General features: G+C 49.7%; 1 protein-coding gene across 1 annotated transcript in view; it reads right to left on the reverse strand.

Moving 5' to 3' along the window:
- CLASP1 (cytoplasmic linker associated protein 1) overlaps nt 1-24,315 on the reverse strand; it is a 93,742-nt gene that overhangs the window by 27,845 nt on the left and 41,582 nt on the right. Inside the window, exons 9-24 of the mRNA XM_072122058.1 lie at nt 17,805-17,960; nt 14,744-14,817; nt 14,073-14,165; nt 11,446-11,591; nt 11,182-11,317; nt 11,032-11,102; nt 10,190-10,249; nt 9,326-9,403; nt 7,966-8,133; nt 7,670-7,719; nt 7,417-7,584; nt 5,519-5,542; nt 3,160-3,267; nt 2,383-2,544; nt 1,258-1,365; nt 437-499 (exon numbers count right to left, since the gene is read on the reverse strand). Of these exons, the coding sequence (XP_071978159.1) occupies nt 437-499; nt 1,258-1,365; nt 2,383-2,544; nt 3,160-3,267; nt 5,519-5,542; nt 7,417-7,584; nt 7,670-7,719; nt 7,966-8,133; nt 9,326-9,403; nt 10,190-10,249; nt 11,032-11,102; nt 11,182-11,317; nt 11,446-11,591; nt 14,073-14,165; nt 14,744-14,817; nt 17,805-17,960 (1,665 nt within the window). The remainder of the gene's footprint in view (nt 1-436; nt 500-1,257; nt 1,366-2,382; nt 2,545-3,159; nt 3,268-5,518; nt 5,543-7,416; nt 7,585-7,669; nt 7,720-7,965; nt 8,134-9,325; nt 9,404-10,189; nt 10,250-11,031; nt 11,103-11,181; nt 11,318-11,445; nt 11,592-14,072; nt 14,166-14,743; nt 14,818-17,804; nt 17,961-24,315) is intronic.

The following is a 24,315-nucleotide window of genomic DNA, read 5'->3' on the forward strand; positions in this document are numbered from 1 at the left end:
TCAAAATGACAGAATAAACGTGCAGGAGAGGACGTCCCCAACTGTCATTTCTATCCTATGAGGGTCCCTGTGAGCCCCCCATCACTGCTCCATGTCTGTATCTGGTGTGACGCCACATACAACATAGAAGAAAGCTCTGACACTTAAGTTCAAGATCATCTCACTATACGGGACCCCACCCCTCATCATTAGTCGCTGTACTGTGGAGAAGGGGCGACACACACACGGATCCAGGGTGTAGGCCTCCAAACAGAACATGACATTGCTGCTGAGGGGGGCGCACCCCAAAACACAATGGGAACATCAAGCATAATGGGAGCGACATGTAATGACTGAAACAAAAAGGCGATGTGACAGATGTGATGGACATGCAGGCGGGCACATGGAGGCATGAGGCGGGCACATGGCGGTGGGCATGCAGTTAGCTCCGGATCACCTGACTGCCCCACAGACTCGGAGGTGGAGAGCGCACTAGTGGACCTGGAATGACGTCGAGAGGCTGCAAGAAGAAGGAATGGCAAACACCCAGAGGGTTAACACGTAGATAACAGAGACAGAAGCAGCGTCCACATATGAGCCTGAGATTAGGATCCCAGGGGTGGATATGTGACAAGAAGCAGAGGGTGAGATTAATGGGACAGACAGATCGACCTGTGGCCGTAGCAATGTCCGACTGTTCTTACCTGAGACCATTACATAATATCATAGGCGGTGCAGAAACTACAGGGTTAATCACAGCATAGAGGCTACAAGTAACTTCACATTGCATGTACTGCCCCCTGCTGGTCAGCATTAGAATAACATAAGATGTTTAGATACAAGTCACAACTACTCCCTGCCGTCCTGAGACTATGGGACTTGTAGTCAGAGCATTTCAGATTCATTATACAAATCAGACAACACAAAGACAAGAGCACAGAACACACGATATTGGAAGGATCAAGCATGCAACGGGCACAGGAGACGGGAGGTGCAGATTAGTAAGGGTTAAACTACTGTGCATTATAGGAGAGGTGACGCCGGACGCTTTGTACAAACCTCATCTCCCTAACCTTACAGTTTAAAGCTAATTTTCTAGTAAAGATCACTGCACCGTGGCCTCGTGGGAAATGTGACATCCTTGAGCCCACGAGACCAACCCATTACTCTATAGGACGCCATTCACATTAGGCCTGGTGGTCAGGAGGAGGATGGGTCCTGAATGGAGGGAAGGTTGGTTCGGGTGGGATAAAGGGAATTCAATGCGCCAATACTTACCAAGAGGTGCAAAGCCCCTGGCGGGACTGGTATCCCGGCTGCTCTCACGGCTGGTGTCGCGGCTGCACCCCTGACTCATGCTGGGTCGGGGGATGCGGCTGCTCCGGGCTAGCATGCGATGTGGAAAAGCAGCACATTAATTTAAAACACATTTCAAAGGCAGAGAAACACTTCAATGAAGCAAGTGGTTAATGCTGTTACATCAATGACAAACCATCCTGAACCACACACACAGGAGGAGACAAGCGGCGCCAAGTCAGGACGACTAAGAACAGGCAAAGATAGGAGGCAACACTGACAGGGAAGGACAAGACCCTCCATAGAGAACACAAAGCAGATGCCGAGACCCTCCCCCCAATCTGCTATGGAGGAGCCAGCATTAAATGTGTGATTGCAGGGAGAGGAGGCATGGACGCCGGGTGGATTAGTACAGCTCCATGCAGAGATCAGCGCCCAACCATTCATCAATAGTGAGACAGAAATCAATGCCGGCCCAGAGCAAGAGAACTGGATCAGGCTGGTCCTGGATCTACATGGCAGGGGCCAAACCTTAATCCTAATGGCAGACCCATTCACAAAGAGCTGATCAGTGCTGCTATCTGGAACTGGTCAAGGCGACAGAAGTCCTAGGCAGAAGCCCATATCTATATAGTCTCTATCTGCCACTGGATCCACAACTGGGGTGTTAATGGGGACTGTGGGCCGTCCCCCAATGTAATCTGAAGATTATTCACACGGCGTTCCCTGTGTGTCAGGTCATCCTCGCTCCCACCTGCTGCTCTCATAATATAGCCTGACCTGCACCAATGTGTGTAAATCCAGGGGTGCAGGAGGTGCAATGATGTATCTGTGTAGTCCGATTCCCCCGCTGTTTGATGGCAGACCACCATGCAGCACTACTTTATGGGACACAGGACCAGAAGTGATCTGGTCACTACACACTGGGTGCAGCTCAGTAATTACAAATACTTCACAACCTGGAACAGAGCTCTTATAATAACCGGACGTGATCCTGGACTGACCAGGGTTAAAGTGTTCATTACATCCATATGATTCCCCTCCCAACATGAAAGTTAAAATGTTAAAGTGCAGAGCCCCCCCAAACTCCTGGCACCCACTCCTTACCCAGTCCGATCCTGCTGGGGCTGGTCTCGCGGCTGCAGCCCTGACTGCGGGGGATCTTGCTTCTCTTCTCGGAGGTGGGGATTTGAGGGACCCTCTGTGCGCTGGTTGCTAGACCGTATCCACTGCTCAACAACTTCCCAGGAGAACTGGAGCGGCTGCCGGCTGCAGGGAGAGAATGTGAATGAGGATCTGCCACTAGTCGTCTCCATGGATAATGCTGAGCGGCGCTATGGAGGGCTGGAGACTCACTAATGGCAACCATATTGGCACATTACATCCTCGGCGCTTCTATACAGGTGAGCACCCCATCTAACATCTGGGGTGATGCTTGGCCCGGGATTTGGTGGAAAGGAGACAATTGTGCAATATGACGAGAACACAGTGTCCGCTACCTAGTAGAGCGAGGAGTGTTCAGCCAAATAATTGAGGTGTCTGGCTCTCCGCCACCGGCTGCTCTACAAGCTTCATTGTCCCAAATTTGTGAGAACTTGGCAGATGAGACAGTGGTCCCCACATTGTAGAGAAACGCCAGAGACGGCTGTTGTCAGCAGCTACACAAAGATGCCCCCACAGAATAATGAGAGGAAATGAGGGGAGGCCCAGGGGAGGCTCTTACCACTCGCTGGATTCGCTGATCGGGATCCTTCAGCATGAAGCAGGAGGAGGACAGTAAAGAGGGATTTAAAGGAGGTCAGCACAGACCTGATAATACATTATAGAGGCAGGACAGTGATGGGGAGGACACAGACTACACAACAATCCACACTACGAGCTTACGCTGGGACTGAGACACAATCTTGGCTCTGCTCCTGCCCCGGGTATCCGCCTGAGCAGAGGTGGCGCTGCTGGTGCTTCCTGAACTCTGCCTCCGGGTCCGGATCCGTCCTGTCCCAAAGACATAGATACAAAGTGATTACATAAACCTGGAAATTCTAGATACAACATCAACTGTAACAAGAGAGTAACAACATGTAATAATGTGTAACATACCTGGAAACAGCACAACACGGAGCAGGAGCAATGATACACAGCACAGGACTGCACATCACCGGCTCCAAACTATATAAACAACCCCCAACACAAAGCAGAACTACAGAAAGCTCCAGCTCCAGGGCTGAACTCCATCTGTAACATTCTGGAATATCAGGTTCACCTCCGAGCAACACTGAAAACCAGTATATAGATCCGGCACATTGTATTGTAGTCCTGATCCACTGGAGACATGAGCAGAAAGCTCATAGGCCCCATACGACAGGGGAAAGGTTTTGGATATTCCTTCAGTTCCCATAATGTAAATTGTGATGATGCAGATTCAGAGGTGAACATTTGTTACAATGCAAGATGAAATAAACCTGTAGGTTACAATGTGATCATCAGGGGAGTCCACATGAACTGGTTGGATGCAGCCCCAGCACTTCATTATGGCCACAGACGTCAGATATCTATAGGGACGTGCAGAAAATCAGTCTATAACCTCTGGCTTCCTATAGATCTACAATCCCAATGTGACCGGAAAGGCGAGTGTTGTAATTCCGCATCAGCTGAACATATTGGACGCCTATGTCCTGCTACTAGACCTACACATACCCAGCGTCTGTGGGCAGAAGAGGCCTTGCGCTGCATACAATGTGCACACATATACATGAAGCCATCACAGATACTACACACTCCTTCTACTGCGTTCCCAAGCATGCCGGATGTTCTGCAGCAGCTAAAATCTACAGAATGCCAGATGCACATGAGTCTCTGCTGTACAAGTCACCGTCACCGCCATGAAGAGGGCCTGACCACAACATGGATGTGACCGCAGGCCTGGAGAAGGGATAACCCGGGGCTAATGCCGAAGCCCAGACGTGGGCAAGACACCCCATCACATACACAGGGAGTACTAAGGGGGAAACAAACACCCCATTACATTCACAGGGGGTACTAAGGGGGAAACAAACACCCCATTACATTCACAGGGGGTACTAAGGGGGAAACAAACACCCCATTACATTCACAGGGGGTACTAGGTGGGCAACAAACACCCCATTACATTCACAGGGGGTACTAGGTGGGCAACAAACACCCCATTACATTCACAGGGGGTACTAGGTGGGCAACAAACACCCCATTACATTCACAGGGGGTACTAGGTGGGCAACAAACACCCCATTACATTCACAGGGGGTACTAGGTGGGCAACAAACACCCCATTACATTCACAGGGGGTACTAGGTGGGCAACAAACACCCCATTACATTCACAGGGGGTACTAGGTGGACAACAAACACCCCATTACATTCACAGGGGGTACTAGGTGGGCAACAAACACCCCATTACATACACAGGGGGTAATAGGTGGGCAACAAACACCCCATTACATACAAAGGGGGTACTAGGTGGGCAACAAACACCCCATTACATACACAGGGGGTACTAGGTGGACAACAAACACCCCATTACATTCACAGGGGGTACTAGGTGGACAAGTAATAGCCCCATTATATACACAAAGGGAAAGAAAAAGTCGCAATCTAAGGATATTGATAAGTTTCTTCCTAAGAACATGTCCTGCTATCAGAAATAAAGACTCAATACCCACATAACCAACTATTAGCAGCTCAAACAATAATTATATTTTTATCGATTTATGTGAATATTGGACATAGGGGTCTTCACAACTCCTGGAGCCCTTTAATCCCAGCACAGACCTTACTCTGGCTGATCATCATCATAATTCGCTCATATCCATCATTGAGATGGAGAAAACAGGTGGAGATCAACCTCATTGTCCATCACATCTAATCATTGACAGATGACGTCCTCACTGCCTACAACAACTACTGGCTGATACAGGACAGAGATCAGCGTCGGCCCTGCTCAGCAGGGGCAAGTAACATTCGTCTACTGATATTCGGGCGATTACAGGGGGATCTAGGCACGAGAAGCTGCAGAGCTCCCCAGTGCCCATGCAGTGGGGGGTATTGTATCCATCCATGTGTGATGATCTGGACGTGCCCCGTGTGACCCAGCAAGATCCAGGAGGTGGTGAAAGTACAGGACACAGACACATGATGAGGGAACAACATGCAAACCAACAGGAAGCACAAATGGAGACCAGATACAAGACCCCGGCGGACACTGAGCTTACCCTCAGATTTAGCAGTGGGACCATCTTTAGGCAAAATAAACAAAAATAAAAACAGGGAGAGGAAACAGTGGGAAGAATTAGTGAGATGTAGACGTATTCACACTGCCTGACGTTACTGTGTGATGGAAAATTAACCCTTACAAGGTGAGCAGCCTGTATTGTAGTGAGACTTACACCATATATGTCCAGGAATACCGGGAAAAAAAGAAGAGGTGCTGGAGCTATATGAGAACATAGGAGCTGGCTGCAATGTCATGTACAGTGAGTACAGAAATTACTCAGACCAATTTCAGCCAATTGGTCAGATCAAAAAAGATTCTTTTCCACCGCGCTGTGCCCTCGGCCCCCTCCCCCCACAGCGCTGTGCCCTCGGCCTCCGGTGAAGTTTTCGGCCCCTTTGCTCAGTGATGAGTAGAAGATTTGGAGCTGGTGCAGCCAGGAGTCTTCTTGAGAAGGTGCTACACGTTCCTCACCCCTGGATTTGGGGATCCTCTCCAGCTTCCTCAGGTTGGATGTTGAATGTTGGTGGAGCCCATTTTCCACTCTCTCCACAGATCCATTGAGTTAGGTCTGGGCTATGGTTGGGCCAGTCAGGAATGGTCACACAGAGATGTTCTGAAGCCTCTGCTGTCTTATTTTAGCTTGTTCTTTGGGGTCATTGTCTTGTAGGAAGGTTCGGCCCAGTCTGAGACCAGAGCCTCTGGAAGAGGATCTCATCCCGGATATCTCTGTACTTGGCCGCATTCATATTTCCATCCATTGCTCCCAGTAGTCCTGTCCTCCCCATAGCCTGATGCTGCCCCCCCAGTATTGGGCACTGTCCCCCCCCATAGCCTGATGCTGCCCCCCCCCCCCCCCAGTATTGGGCACTGTCCTCCCCATAGCCTGATGCTGCCCCCCCCCCCCAGTATTGGGCACTGTCCCCCTCCTCCCCCCCCCCATAGCCTGATGCTGCCCCCCATGTGTCACTGCTGGGATTGTATTTGGCAAGTGATGAGCGGCGCCGGGTTTTCGCCACCGCTTAGAATTAACACCAAAAAGTCCAATCTTCATCTCATCAGAGGAGAGAATCTTATTCCCCATAGTCCGGATCCTTCATGTGTTTTGCACACTGTATGCGGCTTTCATATATCTTACACTGAGGAGAAGCTTCCAGACTCTGCCATAAAGCCCCGACTGCTGGAGGCTGCAGTGATAGGAGACTCCCATCTCCCTGCTGCATCTCTGGAGCTCAGCCACAGGGACCCTGGGGTCTTTACCTCTCACCAAGGCTCTTCTCCCACAACAGCTTAGTTTAGCTGGACAGCCCAGTCCAGGAAGAGTTGTGGTCGCCCAAACTTCTTCCAAGTACGGATTATGGAGGCCACTGTGCTCTAAGGAATCTGGTGTGCAGCAGAATTCCTTTGTAACCTTGGCCAAATCTGTGGCTTGCCATAATTCTATCTCTGAGCTTCTTGAGCAGTTCTTTAGACCTGATGATTCTCATGTAATCTGACGTACACTGCGAGGTCTTATATAGATGGTGTATGCGCCTCTCCTAATCAAGTCCAATCAGTTTAATTAAACACAGCTGGACTCCAATGAAGGCGTAGCACCACCTCAAGGAGGATCAGAAGTAAATGGACAGCATGTGAGTAACATATAAGTCACAAAAAAGGGGCTGAGTACTTATCACAACGTGATATTTAAGTTGTTCTTGTTTAATAATTTAGATAAAAATCTACATTTGTTTTTCCTGTCAAGATGGGGGCAGAAAGATCATTAATGAGCAAAAAAAAAAAATTTTTTGCTCTTACTAATTGGCTGCAATGAAACAAATTGTGAAAAGTGTCAAGGGGTCTGAATACTTTCTGTACCCACTGTAATAGTCACCAGGATGCTGTGACCTTTCACCTTACCTAGAGAGGCGTAAGAGCCGGGAGGCAAGGCCGCCGCTGAGCTGAATGGCGCCGGCGTGGTAGACCCTACTTTGGACTTGGCGCTGGCGGCTGCATTCACGTCGATGTCGCTGCGGGAGCGCTGCAGAGAGCCTGGAGGAGCTGACGTCTTCACTGCTGAAGAAGAGACTACAACAGGAGAGAAGAGGATCCTCAATATCACCAGTCACCAAGACACAAGGACCAGGTTATCCGGCAGCACAAAAACACTCACCTCGAGATGCTGAACTTCCAGGGGGGCTTCTCTTGGCCGACAAGGGGCGACTATAGCGAAGGAAGAAAAATATGTGATTAGACACCTGTTGTTTTAGAGTCTTCCTAAGCTTTAGACAATGAGGCCGGTGGTGTCTAATTATTCTCTTTATAATCTCATTTTTTTGGTGTGATGCACAGAGGACCAGTCCTGAACACATGATGGAGATCACTTCACGAACACATGACAGCCGGGTCAGACCTGGCATCCGCTGCTGACACGAGTTCTCATCTTCCTCCTGGTTCTGCAGGACTTACTTTAGGCTTTCCTGGGAGCTGGACGAGGAGCGGTCTGACTGCGGGAGGGAGACTATGCTGTCCGAGCTCTTGAGATGAGACTGAAGAGCCTTCTGATATGACGACTCCAGATTGTGGTACAAATGTTCTGCTTCTCGACTGAAATGGCCGTGGAAACCCCAGTAACATCTGCAAAACATGGCACAGGTGGGTGGGGGTAGAGAACACCGACCCTGGGGGAAGTGGGGGTAGTTGGAGCATCGTCTTCTGCCTCTGACTACAGTCACCTTCACCTGCCGCCACCTCCTCCGACTACAGTCGCCATCACCTGCCTCCTTATCCTCTGACTACAGTCTTCTTCACCTGCCTCCTTATCCTCTGACTAGTCTTCTTCACCTGCCTCCTTATCCTCTGACTACAGTCTCCTTCACCTGCCTCCTTATCCTCTGACTACAGTCGCCTTCACCTGCCTCCTTATCCTGTGTCTACAGTCGCCTTCACCTGCCTCCTTATCCTGTGTCTACAGTCTCCTTCACCTGCCTCCTTATCCTCTGACTAGTCTTCTTCACCTGCCTCCTAATCCTCTGACTACAGTCTCCTTCACCTGCCTCCTTATCCTCCGACTAGTCTTCTTCACCTGCCTCCTTATCCTCTGACTACAGTCGCCTTCACCTGCCTCCTTATCCTCTGACTACAGTCGCCTTCACCTGCCTCCTTATCCTCTGACTAGTCTTCTTCACCTGCCTCCTTATCCTCTGACTACAGTCTTCTTCACCTGCCTCCTTATCCTCTGACTACAGTCTTCTTCACCTGCCTCCTTATCCTCTGACTACAGTCTTCTTCACCTGCCTCCTTATCCTCTGACTACAGTCTCCTTCACCTGCCTCCTTATCCTCTGACTACAGTCTCCTTCACCTGCCTCCTTATCCTCTGACTACAGTCTCCTTCACCTGCCTCCTTATCCTCTGACTACAGTCTCCTTCACCTGCCTCCTTATCCTCTGACTAGTCTTCTTCACCTGCCTCCTTATCCTCTGACTAGTCTTCTTCACCTGCCTCCTTATCCTCTGACTAGTCTTCTTCACCTGCCTCCTTATCCTCTGACTAGTCTTCTTCACCTGCCTCCTTATCCTGACTACAGTCTTCTTCACCTGCCTCCTTATCCTGACTACAGTCTTCTTCACCTGCCTCCTTATCCTCTGACTACAGCCGCCTTCACCTGCCGCCGCCGCCTCTGATTACAGACGCCTTCTCCTGTCTCAGTTTCCTCTGACTACAAACATCTTAAACCCCTCCTCAGTAATGCACTGTCTGACCCCATACACCTCTAGCTCCTATACAGTGACACTTCCAGCATTATGCAAGGGATTTTCCTCACTTACTTGCGGGCGATTATCCTTGCTTCAGAGTCGGCATCGTGGATTCCTTTCTTGATGGTTTCTGCTAACACTGATATGTGCCTGGGGTGGAGAGAGCTCATATTAATAATGATGAGGGGCTAGAAGAAACCAGCAGCAGGATCAGTCCCCGAAGACCCAAAGAAACAAACTTCCTGCCAATCACATCCCATCTCGTTACAGGGGATCATTAATTCCCTCATCCGAATGGGGATAAACAGGACGAGGCCTGGGCACATTCCTGAGCCGTAGCCTCTGGTTGTGATAGAAACCCTTAAGGTGGAGACTGTATAATCCGTCTCTAGGAATAAGATGGAGACATGTCCTAATACAGAACATGGCTGTATCTTGTCTTATACACAGGCGGCACCTACATGGCTTCTGTACATTAGGACACTCAGACAAAAAACTGATCTGCAGGGGACAACCAACCCATCATGTAATAAAAAGAAAGGATCATTGTACTGAGGTCTGAGGATGTCAGTATCGTGTGGTCTGGGGTCTCTTATATCATTTATTGTCTGGTCCGAGCAGAGTATTTTTCATTATCTGGACCAGAGTTGTGGATGTTATGTACAGCTTGATCCGGGGTCTGTATCACTTATTGTCTGAATGTAATGAAGATGCAAGTCGAGGACAGTGTGCTCCAAAACACAGGGACAAGTAATTAGGATCGTTTGAGTCCCGGGGCCCAAGGAGGTACATGCTGGCTCTAGACCATCCAGAACCTGGCAAGTATAACATGATGGCAATCTGATGTCCTCTAGGCATCCTCCTGTCACACAGAAGTGTCCGATATCGATAATTATTCTGACAAAACAGAACCACCAGAACCAGTCTGCTGCTTACCTCTCCAGTGAGTGCGTCTGCCATTCTTGTAGAAGAAGATCCAAGAATTCATAGCAACGTCTGCAAGAAAAAAAAACCCAGAGATTCAGACACTGCGACCCAGCTCAAGGCAAGATGCAATGGATATGAGGGGTTGGTGTTTGAGCACATTCACACCAGACATGGAGGAAGCTACAAGATGGTCCTGGCAGCAGCTCCCCTCCGCTGGAGAGAGACTGATGCTGTACATGTACCCTGTTTCCCCTAAAATAAGACATCCCCCGAAAGTAAGACCTAGTACAATTTTGTTCAGGCTTAGAAATATAAGGCCTCCCCTGAAAATAAGACCTAGCGGCAGTCATTGCAGCAGCTCCCCCCATACATTAGTATTAGTAAATCTTTTAGATGCTGCAGAAGGTTGTGACATGGGGAAGAATTCATGGAATTAAATCACTGGATGTTGTGCTGCAAATGTGATACCAGCAGCTACCAGGATAAGAAGGGTCATTTATGGAAAGTGCTTTTACTAAACATGAGAGATTGGGGCCAATGATGCTAATAGAAATGGAGTCACAGGAAATTCAGCATGAAATTCAGAGTTTGGAGAGTCATAAGGAGGTTAGAGAAGTAAATTTTTTGTTCAATGATAAATGTAAATTCTTGTTCATGGAAAAATAAGACATCCCCTGAAAATAAGACCTAGTGCCTCTTTAGGAGCAAAAATTAATATAAGACACTGTCTTATTTTCGGGGAAACAGGGTAGTATACAAGCTCTGGAGTATCTGGATATACACAGGTGGCACATGTAGGGTCACTAAAGTCCAGATGAAGCAGAGCTGTTCACAGAAAAGACGCCACAAACCTTCGAACAGCCACAGACTTGGAGGTGCAGTTGCTTGTAATGATGGGGATGAGCCTCGGGACATGTGTATGCTGCAGAAACAGAGAAACCAGAATTATTTTTGACATTTAGATAAAAATAACAGCAGCACAGAGGAATCCAGACACTCACGCGTATAATGAGTCTTATGGCCACCACCCCGGAGGTCGCCATGATTTTGGCACTGTTAGGAACCAAGTTAAAGACAGTGGGCATAATAGCTTCAGCTCCATGGTCAAATTTATTCCCAAGGACAGACGAGAGGTGCCTAAAGGAGAAGAACCAGGAATCCAGAATTACTCAAGACAGCAAAAAAAAAAAAATTGCCATCAGTAACTTAAAGCCAGAGGAGTCATGTACTCCACGCGTCTGTCAGGACACGTCTGCTCCACTCACCCCAGGGTGAGGCAGGCTTCCCGGACCACCTGGGAACGCAAGTCCTTGGCCGAAAGCTTGAACGCCCCATCCAGCAGACGCAGGTGTTGGAAGAAGGTGTCGTATTCTGCGGCACCGGCCAAGAGCAGAGACCGGATCTTCTTCAGCTGGAAAGGAAAAGATTAGAAGGACTTACTACACAAAAGTAGAAATATCTACAAGTCACACACAATGCAAAGGCAGATCCCACATCGGCTCTACCCTCCAGACTCCTACAAGATAAAATAGGGAAAAACCTCTTCAGTCTGAGGTTAATCCCCACACCGTGGAGTCCACCCGACAGTAGATGTAACCCCCCCCCCCCCCCCCAATCCTGGAGATCTCCCTGACAGCAGATCAGATAACAACCCCCCCACCCTGGAGACCACCCTGACAGCAGATCAAATAACCCCCCCAATCATGGAGACCTCCCTGACAGCAGATCAGATAACAACCTCCCCCACCGTGGAGACCACCCTGACAGTAGATCAAATAACCCCCCCCCCCCCCAATCATGGAGACCTCACTGACAGCAGATCAAATAACCCCCCAATCCTGGAGACCACCCTGACAGCAGATCAAATAACCCCCCAATCCTGGAGACCACCCTGACAGCAGATCAAATAACCCCCCAATCCTGGAGACCTCACTGACAGCAGATCAAATAACCCCCCAATCCTGGAGACCACCCTGACAGCAGATCAAATAACCCCCCCAATCATGGAGACCTCCCTGACAGCAGATCAGATAACAACCTCCCCCACCGTGGAGACCACCCTGACAGCAGATCAAATAACCCCCCCAATCATGGAGACCTCACTGACAGCAGATCAAATAACCCCCCAATCCTGGAGACCACCCTGACAGCAGATCAAATAACCCCCCAATCCTGGAGACCACCCTGACAGCAGATCAAATAACCCCCCAATCCTGGAGACCACCCTGACAGCAGATCAAATAACCCCCCAATCCTGGAGACCACCCTGACAGCAGGTCAAATAACCCCCCAATCCTGGAGACCACCCTGACAGCAGATCAAATAACCCCCCAATCCTGGAGACCTCACTGACAGCAGGACAAATAACCCCCCAATCCTGGAGACCACCCTGACAGCAGATCAAATAACCCCTCCACCCTGGAGTCCAACCTGAGAGCAGATCAGATAACCCCTCCACCCCAGAGGAGACCATCCTGGCAGCTGATCAGATAACCCCACACCACCACCATGGAGACCACCACGAAAGCAGATCAGATAACTCCCCACAACCATCACTATGTAGACCACCCTGAGAGCAGATAAGATAGCAACCCCCCAGCCTGGAGACCACAATGACAGAAGATCAGATAACCCCCACCACAGGGGAGTGCACCCTGACAGTATATCAGATGAAGCCCCACCTCAGAAGAGACGGTAGCTAAGATGACACCTGACTCCTGGAAGAGAACGTCCTGAAAATAGATAAGATTATTCTGCACCATGGAGACCACCCTGACAGTAAATCAGATGACGTCTCTCCCCAAGGAAGACCAACCTGGCAGTAGAATAAATAAGGCCCCGCCACAGGGGAGACCACCCAGACTGTAGATCAGCTAAGGCCCCACCCCAGGTGAGACAGACAGTATACGAGACAAGGCTCTAACTTCATGGGAGAAACTACCCAAACAGTAGATCACACAAGGCCCCACCCGGGAATAGACTTCCCTGAAAGTAGTTCAGCAGATCCTGACAGCAGATCCGATAAGGCCCCCCCTGAAGTAGGCCATCCTGACAGTAGATCAGATGACACCACACCCTGGAGGAGACCACCCAGACAGTAGATCAGATGACACCACACCCTGGAGGAGACCACCCAGACAGTAGATCAGATGACACCACACCCTGGAGGAGACCACCCAGACAGTAGATCTCATGACGCCTTATTCTGAAGGAGACCACCCAAACAGTAGATCAGATGAAACCCCACCCTGGAGGAGACCACCCAGACACTAGATCAGATGACACCCCACCCTGGAGGAGACCACCCAGACAGTAGATCAGATGACGCCCCACCCAGGAGGAGACCACCCAGACAGTAGATCAGATGACGCCCCACCCAGGAGGAGACCACCCAGACAGTAGATCAGATGACGCCCCACCCAGGAGGAGACCACCCAGACAGTAGCTCAGATGACGCCCCACCCAGGAGGAGACCACCCAGACAGTAGCTCAGATGACGCCCCGCCCTGAAGGAGACCACCCAGACAGTAGATCAGATGACGCTCCACCCTGGAGGAGACCACCCAGACAGTAGCTCAGATGACGCCCCACCCTGGAGGAGACCACCCAGACAGTAGCTCAGATGACGCCCCACCCTGGAGGAGACCACCCAGACAGTAGCTCAGATGACGCTCCACCCTGGAGGAGACCACCCAGACAGTAGCTCAGATGACGCCCCACCCTGGAGGAGACCACCCAGACAGTAGCTCAGATGACGCCCCACCCTGGAGGAGACCACCCAGACAGTAGATCAGATGACGCCCCACCCTGGAGGAGACCACCCAGACAGTAGATCAGATGACGCCCCACCCTGGAGGAGACCACCCAGACAGTAGATCAGATGACGCCTTACTGCAGTGATCCTCTGCTCCCAGTCGTGCTTATCGTCTGACAGGATCTCCCGAATCTTATTGATCTGCTCCTCCAGGTCTCGGCTCGAGTAGATCTGTAGGATAGACAATCACATTCATCTCTCACTTCCCCCATTCCTCACTGAGCCAAGGTACAGCAATTACTTTTATTGGAAATGTTACATTTTGGTCAACTTTGGTCTCTTATTGATCAACAAGTAATATAATCTGATGTGGAGGGGATGGGGGAGGGGAGGCTTATGATGAAAGGCCTGAAGGTTACATAGAGAAAGAAGCATCAGCAGCACAGAGTATTTCAGGTGGGTTATATTCACATTAAGATCCTGGTGCCTGGAGTAGCGGATGTAATGAAGCCCACATCTAACACTGCGATCGGCGGGAAAACACCGGTGAGCCGGTAAGCCTTTGCTGCAATATGCAGCAAAGACTTACCGGCTATGGAGAGGGCTCAGCCCGTGAGCCCTCTCCATGCACCGGGCATGTGATGTAGTATTACGTCACATGTCGGTAAGGGGTTAAAAGGCTTGTAATTTGTCAATGAACTGGAGAGGCCAAATGGAAGTTTTTTTGGAGCCATTTCATAGCACCGAACACTTTTGCCAGTTTTACTGACCCATTGTTTCACTTTGGGTTGACCCAGAGCCGCTCTTACCTGCACGGTGGGTACGTCCTCAAAGGCTCTGATGAAGTCCTCCTCATCTACTGCTCCTGCACCTTCCTTGGCTCCTGCAACATTCAGAAGACAAACACTAAGGACCTTATTACCACAGGAAGAACTGATGGCAAATACATGGTACAGGGTCAGGAGGAGCAGGGATGTCTGCAGTGTAATAAGATCACATGTTATGGATGATACATGGTACAGTGTCAGGAGGGGCTGGGATGTCTGCAGTGTAATAATATCACATGTTATGGATGATACATGGTGCAGGGTCAGGAGGAGCCGGGATGTCTGCAGTGTAATAATATCACATGTTATGGATGATACATGGTACAGGATTAGGAGGAGTCGGGATGTCTGCAGTGTAATAATATCACATGTTATGGATGATACATGGTACAGGGTCAGGAGGGGCTGGGATGTCTGCAGTGTAATAATATCACATGTTATGGATGATACATGGTACAGGGTCAGGAGGGGCTGGGATGTCTGCAGTGTAATAATATCACATGTTATGGATGATACATGGTACAGGGTCAGGAGGGGCCGGGATGTCTGCAGTGTAATAATATCACATGTTATGGATGATACATGGTACAGCGTCAGGAGGGGCCGGGATGTCTGCGGTGTAATAATATCACATGTTATGGATGATACATAGTACAGGGTCAGGAGGAGCAGGGATGTCTGCAGTGTAATAATATCACATGTTATGGATGATACATGGTACAGGATCAGGAGGGGCCGGGATGTCTGCAGTGTAATAATATCACGTTATGGATGATACATGGTACAGGATCAGGAGGGGCCGGGATGTCTGCAGTGTAATAATATCACATGTTATGGATGATACATGGTACAGGGTCAGGAGGGGCCAGGATGTCAGCAGTGTAATAATATCACATGTTATGGATGATACATGGTACAGGGTCAGGAGGGGCCAGGATGTCAGCAGTGTAATAATATCACATGTTATGGATGATACATGGTACAGGGTCAGGAGGAGCCGGGATGTCTGCAGTGTAATAATATCACATGTTATGGATGATACATGGTACAGGATTAGGAGGAGTCGGGATGTCTGCAGTGTAATAATATCACATGTTATGGATGATACATGGTACAGGGTCAGGAGGGGCCGGGATGTCTGCAGTGTAATAATATCACATGTTATGGATGATGCATGGTACAGGGTCAGGAGGGGCCGGGATGTCTGCAGTGTAATAATATCACATGTTATGGATGATACATGGTACAGGGTCAGGAGGGGCTGGGATGTCTGCAGTGTAATAATATCACATGTTATGGATGATACATGGTACAGCGTCAGGAGGGGCCGGGATGTCTGCGGTGTAATAATATCACATGTTATGGATGATACATAGTACAGGGTCAGGAGGAGCAGGGATGTCTGCAGTGTAATAATATCACATGTTATGGATGATACATGGTACAGGATCAGGAGGGGCCGGGATGTCTGCAGTGTAATAATATCACGTTATGGATGATACATGGTACAGGATCAGGAGGGGCCGGGATGTCTGCAGTGTAATAATATCACATGTTATGGATGATACATGGTACAGGGTCAGGAGGGGCCAGGATGTCAGCAGTGTAATAATATCACATGTTATGGATGATACATGGTACAGGGTCAGGAGGGGCCAGGATGTCAGCAGTGTAATAATATCACATGTTATGGATGATACATGGTACAGGGTCAGGAGGGGCTGGGATGTCTGCAGTGTAATAATATCACATGTTATGGATGATACATGGTACAGGGTCAGGAGGGGCTGGGATGTCTGCAGTGTAATAATATCACATGTTATGGATGATACATGGTACAGTGTCAGGAGGGGCCGGGATGTCTGCAGTGTAATAATATCACATGTTATGGATGATGCATGGTACAGGGTCAGGAGGGGCCGGGATGTCTGCAGTGTAATAATATCACATGTTATGGATGATACATGGTACAGGGTCAGGAGGGGCTGGGATGTCTGCAGTGTAATAATATCACATGTTATGGATGATACATGGTACAGGGTCAGGAGGAGTGGGGATGCCTCTGGATCAGCACTGCTTCTCTTTTTACCCTTAAAGAGGACATGTCACCCCCTCAAAAGGCCCCCATAATCCTCCCCCAGTTCATTTCCAGCAATGACATCTAAAAAAAAATATTTAGGTTGGCAAAGTTGGTTTTAATCGAACCGACCTCTTACCAAATAAGAGTTCGGATCTTCGTATACTGTCCCCTGGCCTTATTCATGAGGGGGGCGGCCGACACACCCCCTCCATGCCCCTGTCAGCGGGGACCTGTAAGAATAGCCGGCAGCAGCGCATATATTGCGTTATTGCCGCCAGCTCTCTGCAATGCAAATACATATAAAATTCAGCCAGCGCTGTGAATAAGCACGTCGCCGCATCAGAGAGCTGGCGGCAATAGCGCAATATATGCGCTGCTGCCGGCTATTCTTACAGGTCCCCGCTGACAGGGGCGTGGCAAAGGTGAAAGGGGCGTGGCAGAGGTGAAAGGGGGTGTGTCGGCCGGCTCCCTCATGAATAAGGCCGACCTACAGTGGACAGGATACGACCTCTTATTTGGTAAAAGGTCTGATTGAGTATAACTAACTTTGCCAACCTAAATTTTTTTTTTTTTTTAAATGTCATTGCTAGAATAGGGCTGAGGGTGGATAATGTGGGGGACATATTTGGTGGGGGTCTTTTGGGGGGTTGACACGTCCTCTTTCAGTACTGTGATACTAGGAATCCATATATCAGACAGGTTCTGTTTTCTTGCAATCATCAGTAACCTTTCACCTCTTACATAATCGGGGGCATGAAGGGGATGGGGGGCCTACTTCTCAGTGAAGTTATAAACACAAATGAAACCAAATCCGGAGGACGTACACCCCCTCTTCCCTGTGGGATGTATTGATTTCTCTTATGTGTAGTGACATCTGTGAAGACATCAGATCCTGGAAGTAGCAGGAGCCTCCGGGCTGCTTTCCTCCTGCAGAATGGGACTCGTACCGCGACGGACACTCACCTCCAGGTTTGGGGGCCACTGCAGATGTCCCCGGCCTCCGCGTTGTCCCCATAGTCACCGGTTTGCGGGCAGGTGGTGGCATCTTAGAGGAAGCGGTGGAGCTGGCAGACGACGGTCTGTTCCCATCAACAGAATCTTCATCGTCAAAGTTTTTATCTGAAAAATAGGATCATGAGGTTTTAGTGAGTTTGGAATTCTATGTGAATGTGTACAGTATTTTTCAGGAAATCGAGGGGGCAGATTCACCAGAAAATAAGGGTGTGGCCAGAGGAGAAGCCACACCCACTAGATCCCCAATATCAGATGAGGAGCGAGAGGAGAATCAATCACACAGAACGGAAAAAAGCGGTGAAAATTGGGGGGAAAGAAGGAAAATACAGAAAAGACCTGGATACTCAACACAGAGGCGACCCAATACCTACACAAGAACCTAAGAACCGAATGTTTGCGGCTTCCATACATGCATCATAATCATTATTACCGTATCATCAATGCATCCATAGGAGGCCCAAGCCGTGAGCTCCGAGGGGTGTGATGTTACCGTGGGGGGGCTCACTGCACCCATCACACAAACTGCACCCCAGACCCCGGGGGATCCCAATAACCAGGAGAAAAGATCCAGCTGGCGTAAAGAGGCTCAACTCCGTACGATACATACTACAAGAGTATGGAAGAGATATACACTGTACACATATATATGCTACTACTCACACCCAGAGGTGCTGCTATACACATATATATGCTACTACTCACACCCAGAGGTGCTGCTATACACATATATATGCTACTACTCACACCCAGAGGTGCTGCTATACACATATATACGACTACTCACACCCAGAGGTGCTGCTATACACATATATACTACTACTCACACCCAGAGGTGCTACTATACACATATATACTACTACTCACACCCAGAGGTGCTGCTATACACATATATACTACTACTCACACCCAGAGGTGCTGCTATACACATATATACTACTATTCACACCCAGAGGTGCTACTATACACATATATACCATTACTCACACCCAGAGGTGCTGCTATACACATATATACTACTACTCACACCCAGAGGTGCTACTATACACATATATACTACTACTCACACCCAGAGGTGCTGCTATACATATATATACTACTACTCACACCCAGAGGTGCTGCTATACACATATATACTACTACTCACACCCAGAGGTGCTACTATACACATATATACTACTACTCACACCCAAAGGTGCTGCTATACACATATACAGGCAGTCCCCGGGTTACGTACAAGATAGGGTCCGGAGGTTTGTTCTTAAGTTGAATTTGTATGTAAGTCGAAACTGTATATTTTATAATTGTAGATCCAGACAACAAAAAATTTGGCCCCAGTGACAATTGGAGTTTAAACATTTTTTGCTGTAGTGGGACCAAAGATTATCAATAAAGCTTCATTACAGACACCTTACAGCTGATCATTACAATCTAGGAATATAGTAAAGCATTCAGAAAGCTTCACCAGACGTCAGAGGGGTCTGTCTGTAACTATGGGTTGTCTGTAAGTCGGGTGTCCTTAAGTAGGGGACCGCCTGTATACTACTACTCACACCCAGAGGTGCTGCTATACACATATATACTACTACTCACACCCAGAGGTGCTACTATACACATATATACTACTACTCACACCCAGAGGTGCTACTATACACATATATACTACTACTCACACCCAGAGGTGCTACCATACGCATATATACTACTACTCACACCCAGAGGTGCTGCTATACACATATATACTACTACTCACACCCAAAGGTGCTGCTATACACATATATACTACTACTCACACCCAGAGGTGCTACTATTCACATATATACTACTACTCACACCCAGAGGTGCTGCTATATACATATATACCATTACTCACACCCAAAAGGTGCTGCTATACACATATATACTACTATCCCCCAGAGGTGCTGCTATACATATATATACTACTACTCACACCCAGAGATGTATTACATACCAGAGATACTACTGGACACATAAATACACAGACATGCAACATACATGTGCAACAACACATAACCCCAAGATACTACACACATTACACATGGAGAATTACATATGTGCAGATATACAAAGCACCACACGCCCTATAACACAGTCACACACATTAGAGAGACGTTATATGTTAACACCAACACACACACACAGAATACACACTATACACACAGTATACACACACACCATCTAAACCCACACACAGTATATACACACTATCCCCACTCTATACCCCCCCACACACACACACACACAGCATATACACACTATCCCCACTCTAAACCCTAACACAGTATACACACACTATACACACAGGTGCAGATCCTCCATCTCCTCGGGGTCTATGTTGCTGCAGTCTTGTGTCTCCATCCAGCAGCAGAGTCGTCTCCTCCATTATAGGCAGCGAGGAGACAAAGGAGCTGTCACCAGGGAGCAGGGGCTGCTGTCATGATGGCGGCGGAGGCTGCCGGGCCCTATCACTCCCATCATCTGCAGGATGGAGACACAATGCTGGGAGAATGAAGCCTCTTACTGGTGCATATCCTTTGGCAGATGAGCTTCCTCAGCATCCCTCCGCTCTCCTCCCGCACCGGGTCCACATTGGAAGCAGGCGGGGGGCAGCGGACATGCTGGGGGGATCACACCCGTCTTGTTCCGGCTGCACCTTCCCCCGATGTTGTGCATGTGATGACTGAGATAGAAGCAGCTGCTCTCTGGCCACGACTAATAGATGCGCCCCCCAGGGAGCGAATGAGCCCCCGCAGACAGCGTTGTAATCAATGAGCCGCTGGTGACACAGGAAGAGGAGAAAATGGAGCGCTGCAAGAGGGCGGCCGGGCTGAACACACACCTTACATGTCAGCCGCAGCGCAGGAACACAGTGATGTCATGGAGGGGGTGCAGCGCGCAGGAGCGTCCACAAGGGGACACATCTACTCCCTGCACCCAGCAACAGGCTCCCAGGACACAGGGCGGGACACGCCTGCAACACAGGAGACGGGGAGCACCCACCAAATACAGCCGAGAAGAGGGGGGGGGGGGGGCAATACAGCAGAATAGAGGGAATGCAACCCCCCCAAATACAGCCGAGAAGAGAGGAGGGCCAATACAGCAGAACAGAGGGGAGCAACCCCCCAAATAAAGCAGACAAGAGGGGGAGCAGCCCCGGGAAATGCAACGGGAAAGAGGGGGAGCAAACCCCCCCCCCCCCCAACTACAGCAGAATAGAGGGGGAGCAACCCTCGCCCCCAAATACAGCAGAATAGAGGGGGAACAACACCCCAAATGAAGCAGAAAAGAGAGGGAGCAACCCCCCCCCCCCACCCAAATACAGCAGACAAGAGGGAGAGCAAACCCCCCCCCCCCAAATACAGAATAAAGGGGGAGCATCACCCCAAATGAAGCAGAAAAGAGGAGGAGCAAACCCGCCCCCCCCCCAAATACAGCAGACAAGAGGGGGAGCAAGCCCTCCCCCCAAATACAGCAGACAAGAGGGGGAGCAAGCCCTCCCCCCAAATACAGCAGACAAGAGGGGGAGCAAGCCCTCCCCCCAAATACAGTAGACAAGAGGGGGAGCAAGCCCTCCCCCCAAATACAGTAGACAAGAGGGGGAGCAAGCCCTCCCCCCAAATACAGCCGAGAAGAGAGGAGGGCCAATACAGCAGAACAGAGGGGAGCAACCCCCCAAATAAAGCAGACAAGAGGGGGAGCAGCCCCGGGAAATGCAACGGGAAAGAGGGGGAGCAAACCCCCCCCCCCCCCAACTACAGCAGAATAGAGGGGGAGCAACCCTCGCCCCCAAATACAGCAGAATAGAGGGGGAACAACACCCCAAATGAAGCAGAAAAGAGAGGGAGCAACCCCCCCCCCCCCCCCGCCCAAATACAGCAGACAAGAGGGAGAGCAAACCCCCCCCCCAAATACAGAATAAAGGGGGAGCATCACCCCAAATGAAGCAGAAAAGAGGAGGAGCAAACCCGCCCCCCCCCCAAATACAGCAGACAAGAGGGGGAGCAAGCCCTCCCCCCAAATACAGCAGACAAGAGGGGGAGCAAGCCCTCCCCCAAATACAGCAGACAAGAGGGGGAGCAACCCCTCCCCCCAAATACAGCAGACAAGAGGGGTAGCAACCCCTCCCCCCAAATACAGCAGACAAGAGGGGGAGCAACCCCTCCCCCCAAATACAGCAGACAAGAGGGGTAGCAACCCCTCCCCCCAAATACAGCAGACAAGAGGGGGAACAACCCCTCCCCCCAAATACAGCAGACAAGAGGGGGAGGAGCCCCAGAAATGCAGCGGGAAAGGGGGAGCAACCCCCTAAATAATAACAATTCTTTATTTATATAGCGCATACAGATTATGAAGCACTGCACAATGCATTCCAAATTGGTCCCAAAGAGGGGGAGCAACCCCCCCCCCCCAAATACATCAGAGAAGAGGGGGAGCATCCCCCCAACACTCATACAGACATGTTCTGTTATGTTGGACAGCGGGCGACCTACCAGATTCACCCACTGGACTGCATGCAGTACCCCAGCACGGCCACCACACACACAGTGGTGCAGGCGGCTGACGGATAGTGATCATGGTCTATTCCACATCCATCACCAAATTATATATAATCAATTACATAGAAGACCCCTCTGAGATCACAGAGTATAAATTTCAAAGTGATGTAACAGTGGTGGCGAACCTATGGCACGGGTGCCAGATGCAGCACTCAGAGCCCTTTCTGTGGGCACCCGGGCCATCACCCCAGCACACCAGACAGGACTCAAAGAATCTTCCTGCAGTTGCAAGCCACTTAAAAGATGCTGCTTTAAAGATATATTTTGATACTTCAGATATATTTCTCTGCTTCAAACTGTAGGAAGAGGGAGAATGAGTAGACAGGGCCGGATTATCTTTGGAGGATTCTGTGTGTACAGAGGGACACTGGAAAGAAGCTAAACTGATGCAGATTTTCCATCTTTCTACTGTGTTGCTGTCCCCAGGAGGCCAATCTGATTGAAAGTTGTTGAAAAACAGGGAGCAATAACTTACTGCTTTCATTTTTGGTTGGCACCTCGCAATAAATAAGGGGGGGTTTGGGTTGCATTTTTTGGGCACTCGGTCGCTAAAAGGTTCGCCATCACTGAACTAGACGGTGTACAGCTCCCTACCCCCTCAATACCATACACTAGGGGGCGCTATGGGTCTCTTCACCAAGCTTATAGTCAGGAGACCACCTTTACACTGGTGAGACCCCCATCTAGAGAGTGATTACATGTATGTATGTGTGCAGCCAAATACAATCTATTACTCTCCGTTATCAGCCATTTCATCCTGGGGAGAGGAGACTGTACACGGGAGGGGGGCTCTCACTATACAGATACTACAGGGGGGGCTCTCACTATACAGATACTACAGGGGGGGCTCTCACTATACAGATACTACAGGGGGGGCTCTCACTATGCAGATACTACAGGGGGGGCTCTCACTATGCAGATACTACAGGGGGGGCTCTCACTATGCAGATACTACAGGGGGGGCTCTCACTATGCAGATACTACAGGGGGGCTCTCACTATGCAGATACTACAGGGGGGGCTCTCACTATGCAGATACTACAGGGGGGGCTCTCACTATGCAGATACTACAGGGGGGGCTCTCACTATGCAGATACTACGGGGGGGCTCTCACTATGCAGATACTACAGGGGGGCTCTCACTATGCAGATACTACAGGGGGGGCTCTCACTATGCAGATACTACAGGGGGGCTCTCACTATGCAGATACTACGGGGGGCTCTCACTATGCAGATACTACAGGGGGGGCTCTCACTATGCAGATACTACAGGGGGGGCTCTCACTATACAGATACTACAGGGGGGGCTCTCACTATACAGATACTACAGGGGGGGCTCTCACTATACAGATACTACAGGGGGGGCTCTCACTATACAGATACTACAGGGGGGGCTCTCACTATACAGATACTACAGGGGGGCTCTCACTATACAGATACTACAGGGGGGGCTCTCACTATACAGATACTACAGGGGGGGCTCTCACTATACAGATACTACAGGGGGGCTCTCACTATACAGATACTACAGGGGGGGCTCTCACTATACAGATACTACAGGGGGGGCTCTCACTATACAGATACTACAGGGGGGGCTCTCACTATACAGATACTACAGGGGGGCTCTCACTATACAGATACTACAGGGGGGGCTCTCACTATACAGATACTACAGGGGGGGCTCTCACTATACAGATACTACAGGGGGGGCTCTCACTATACAGATACTACAGGGGGGGCTCTCACTATACAGATACTACAGGGGGGCTCTCACTATACAGATACTACAGGGGGGCTCTCACTATACAGATACTACAGGGGGGGCTCTCACTATACAGATACTACAGGGGGGGCTCTCACTATACAGATACTACAGGGGGGGCTCTCA

This window comes from Engystomops pustulosus, chromosome 8 (assembly GCF_040894005.1).
Source record: "Engystomops pustulosus chromosome 8, aEngPut4.maternal, whole genome shotgun sequence".
NCBI classification, from domain to species: domain Eukaryota; kingdom Metazoa; phylum Chordata; class Amphibia; order Anura; family Leptodactylidae; genus Engystomops; species Engystomops pustulosus.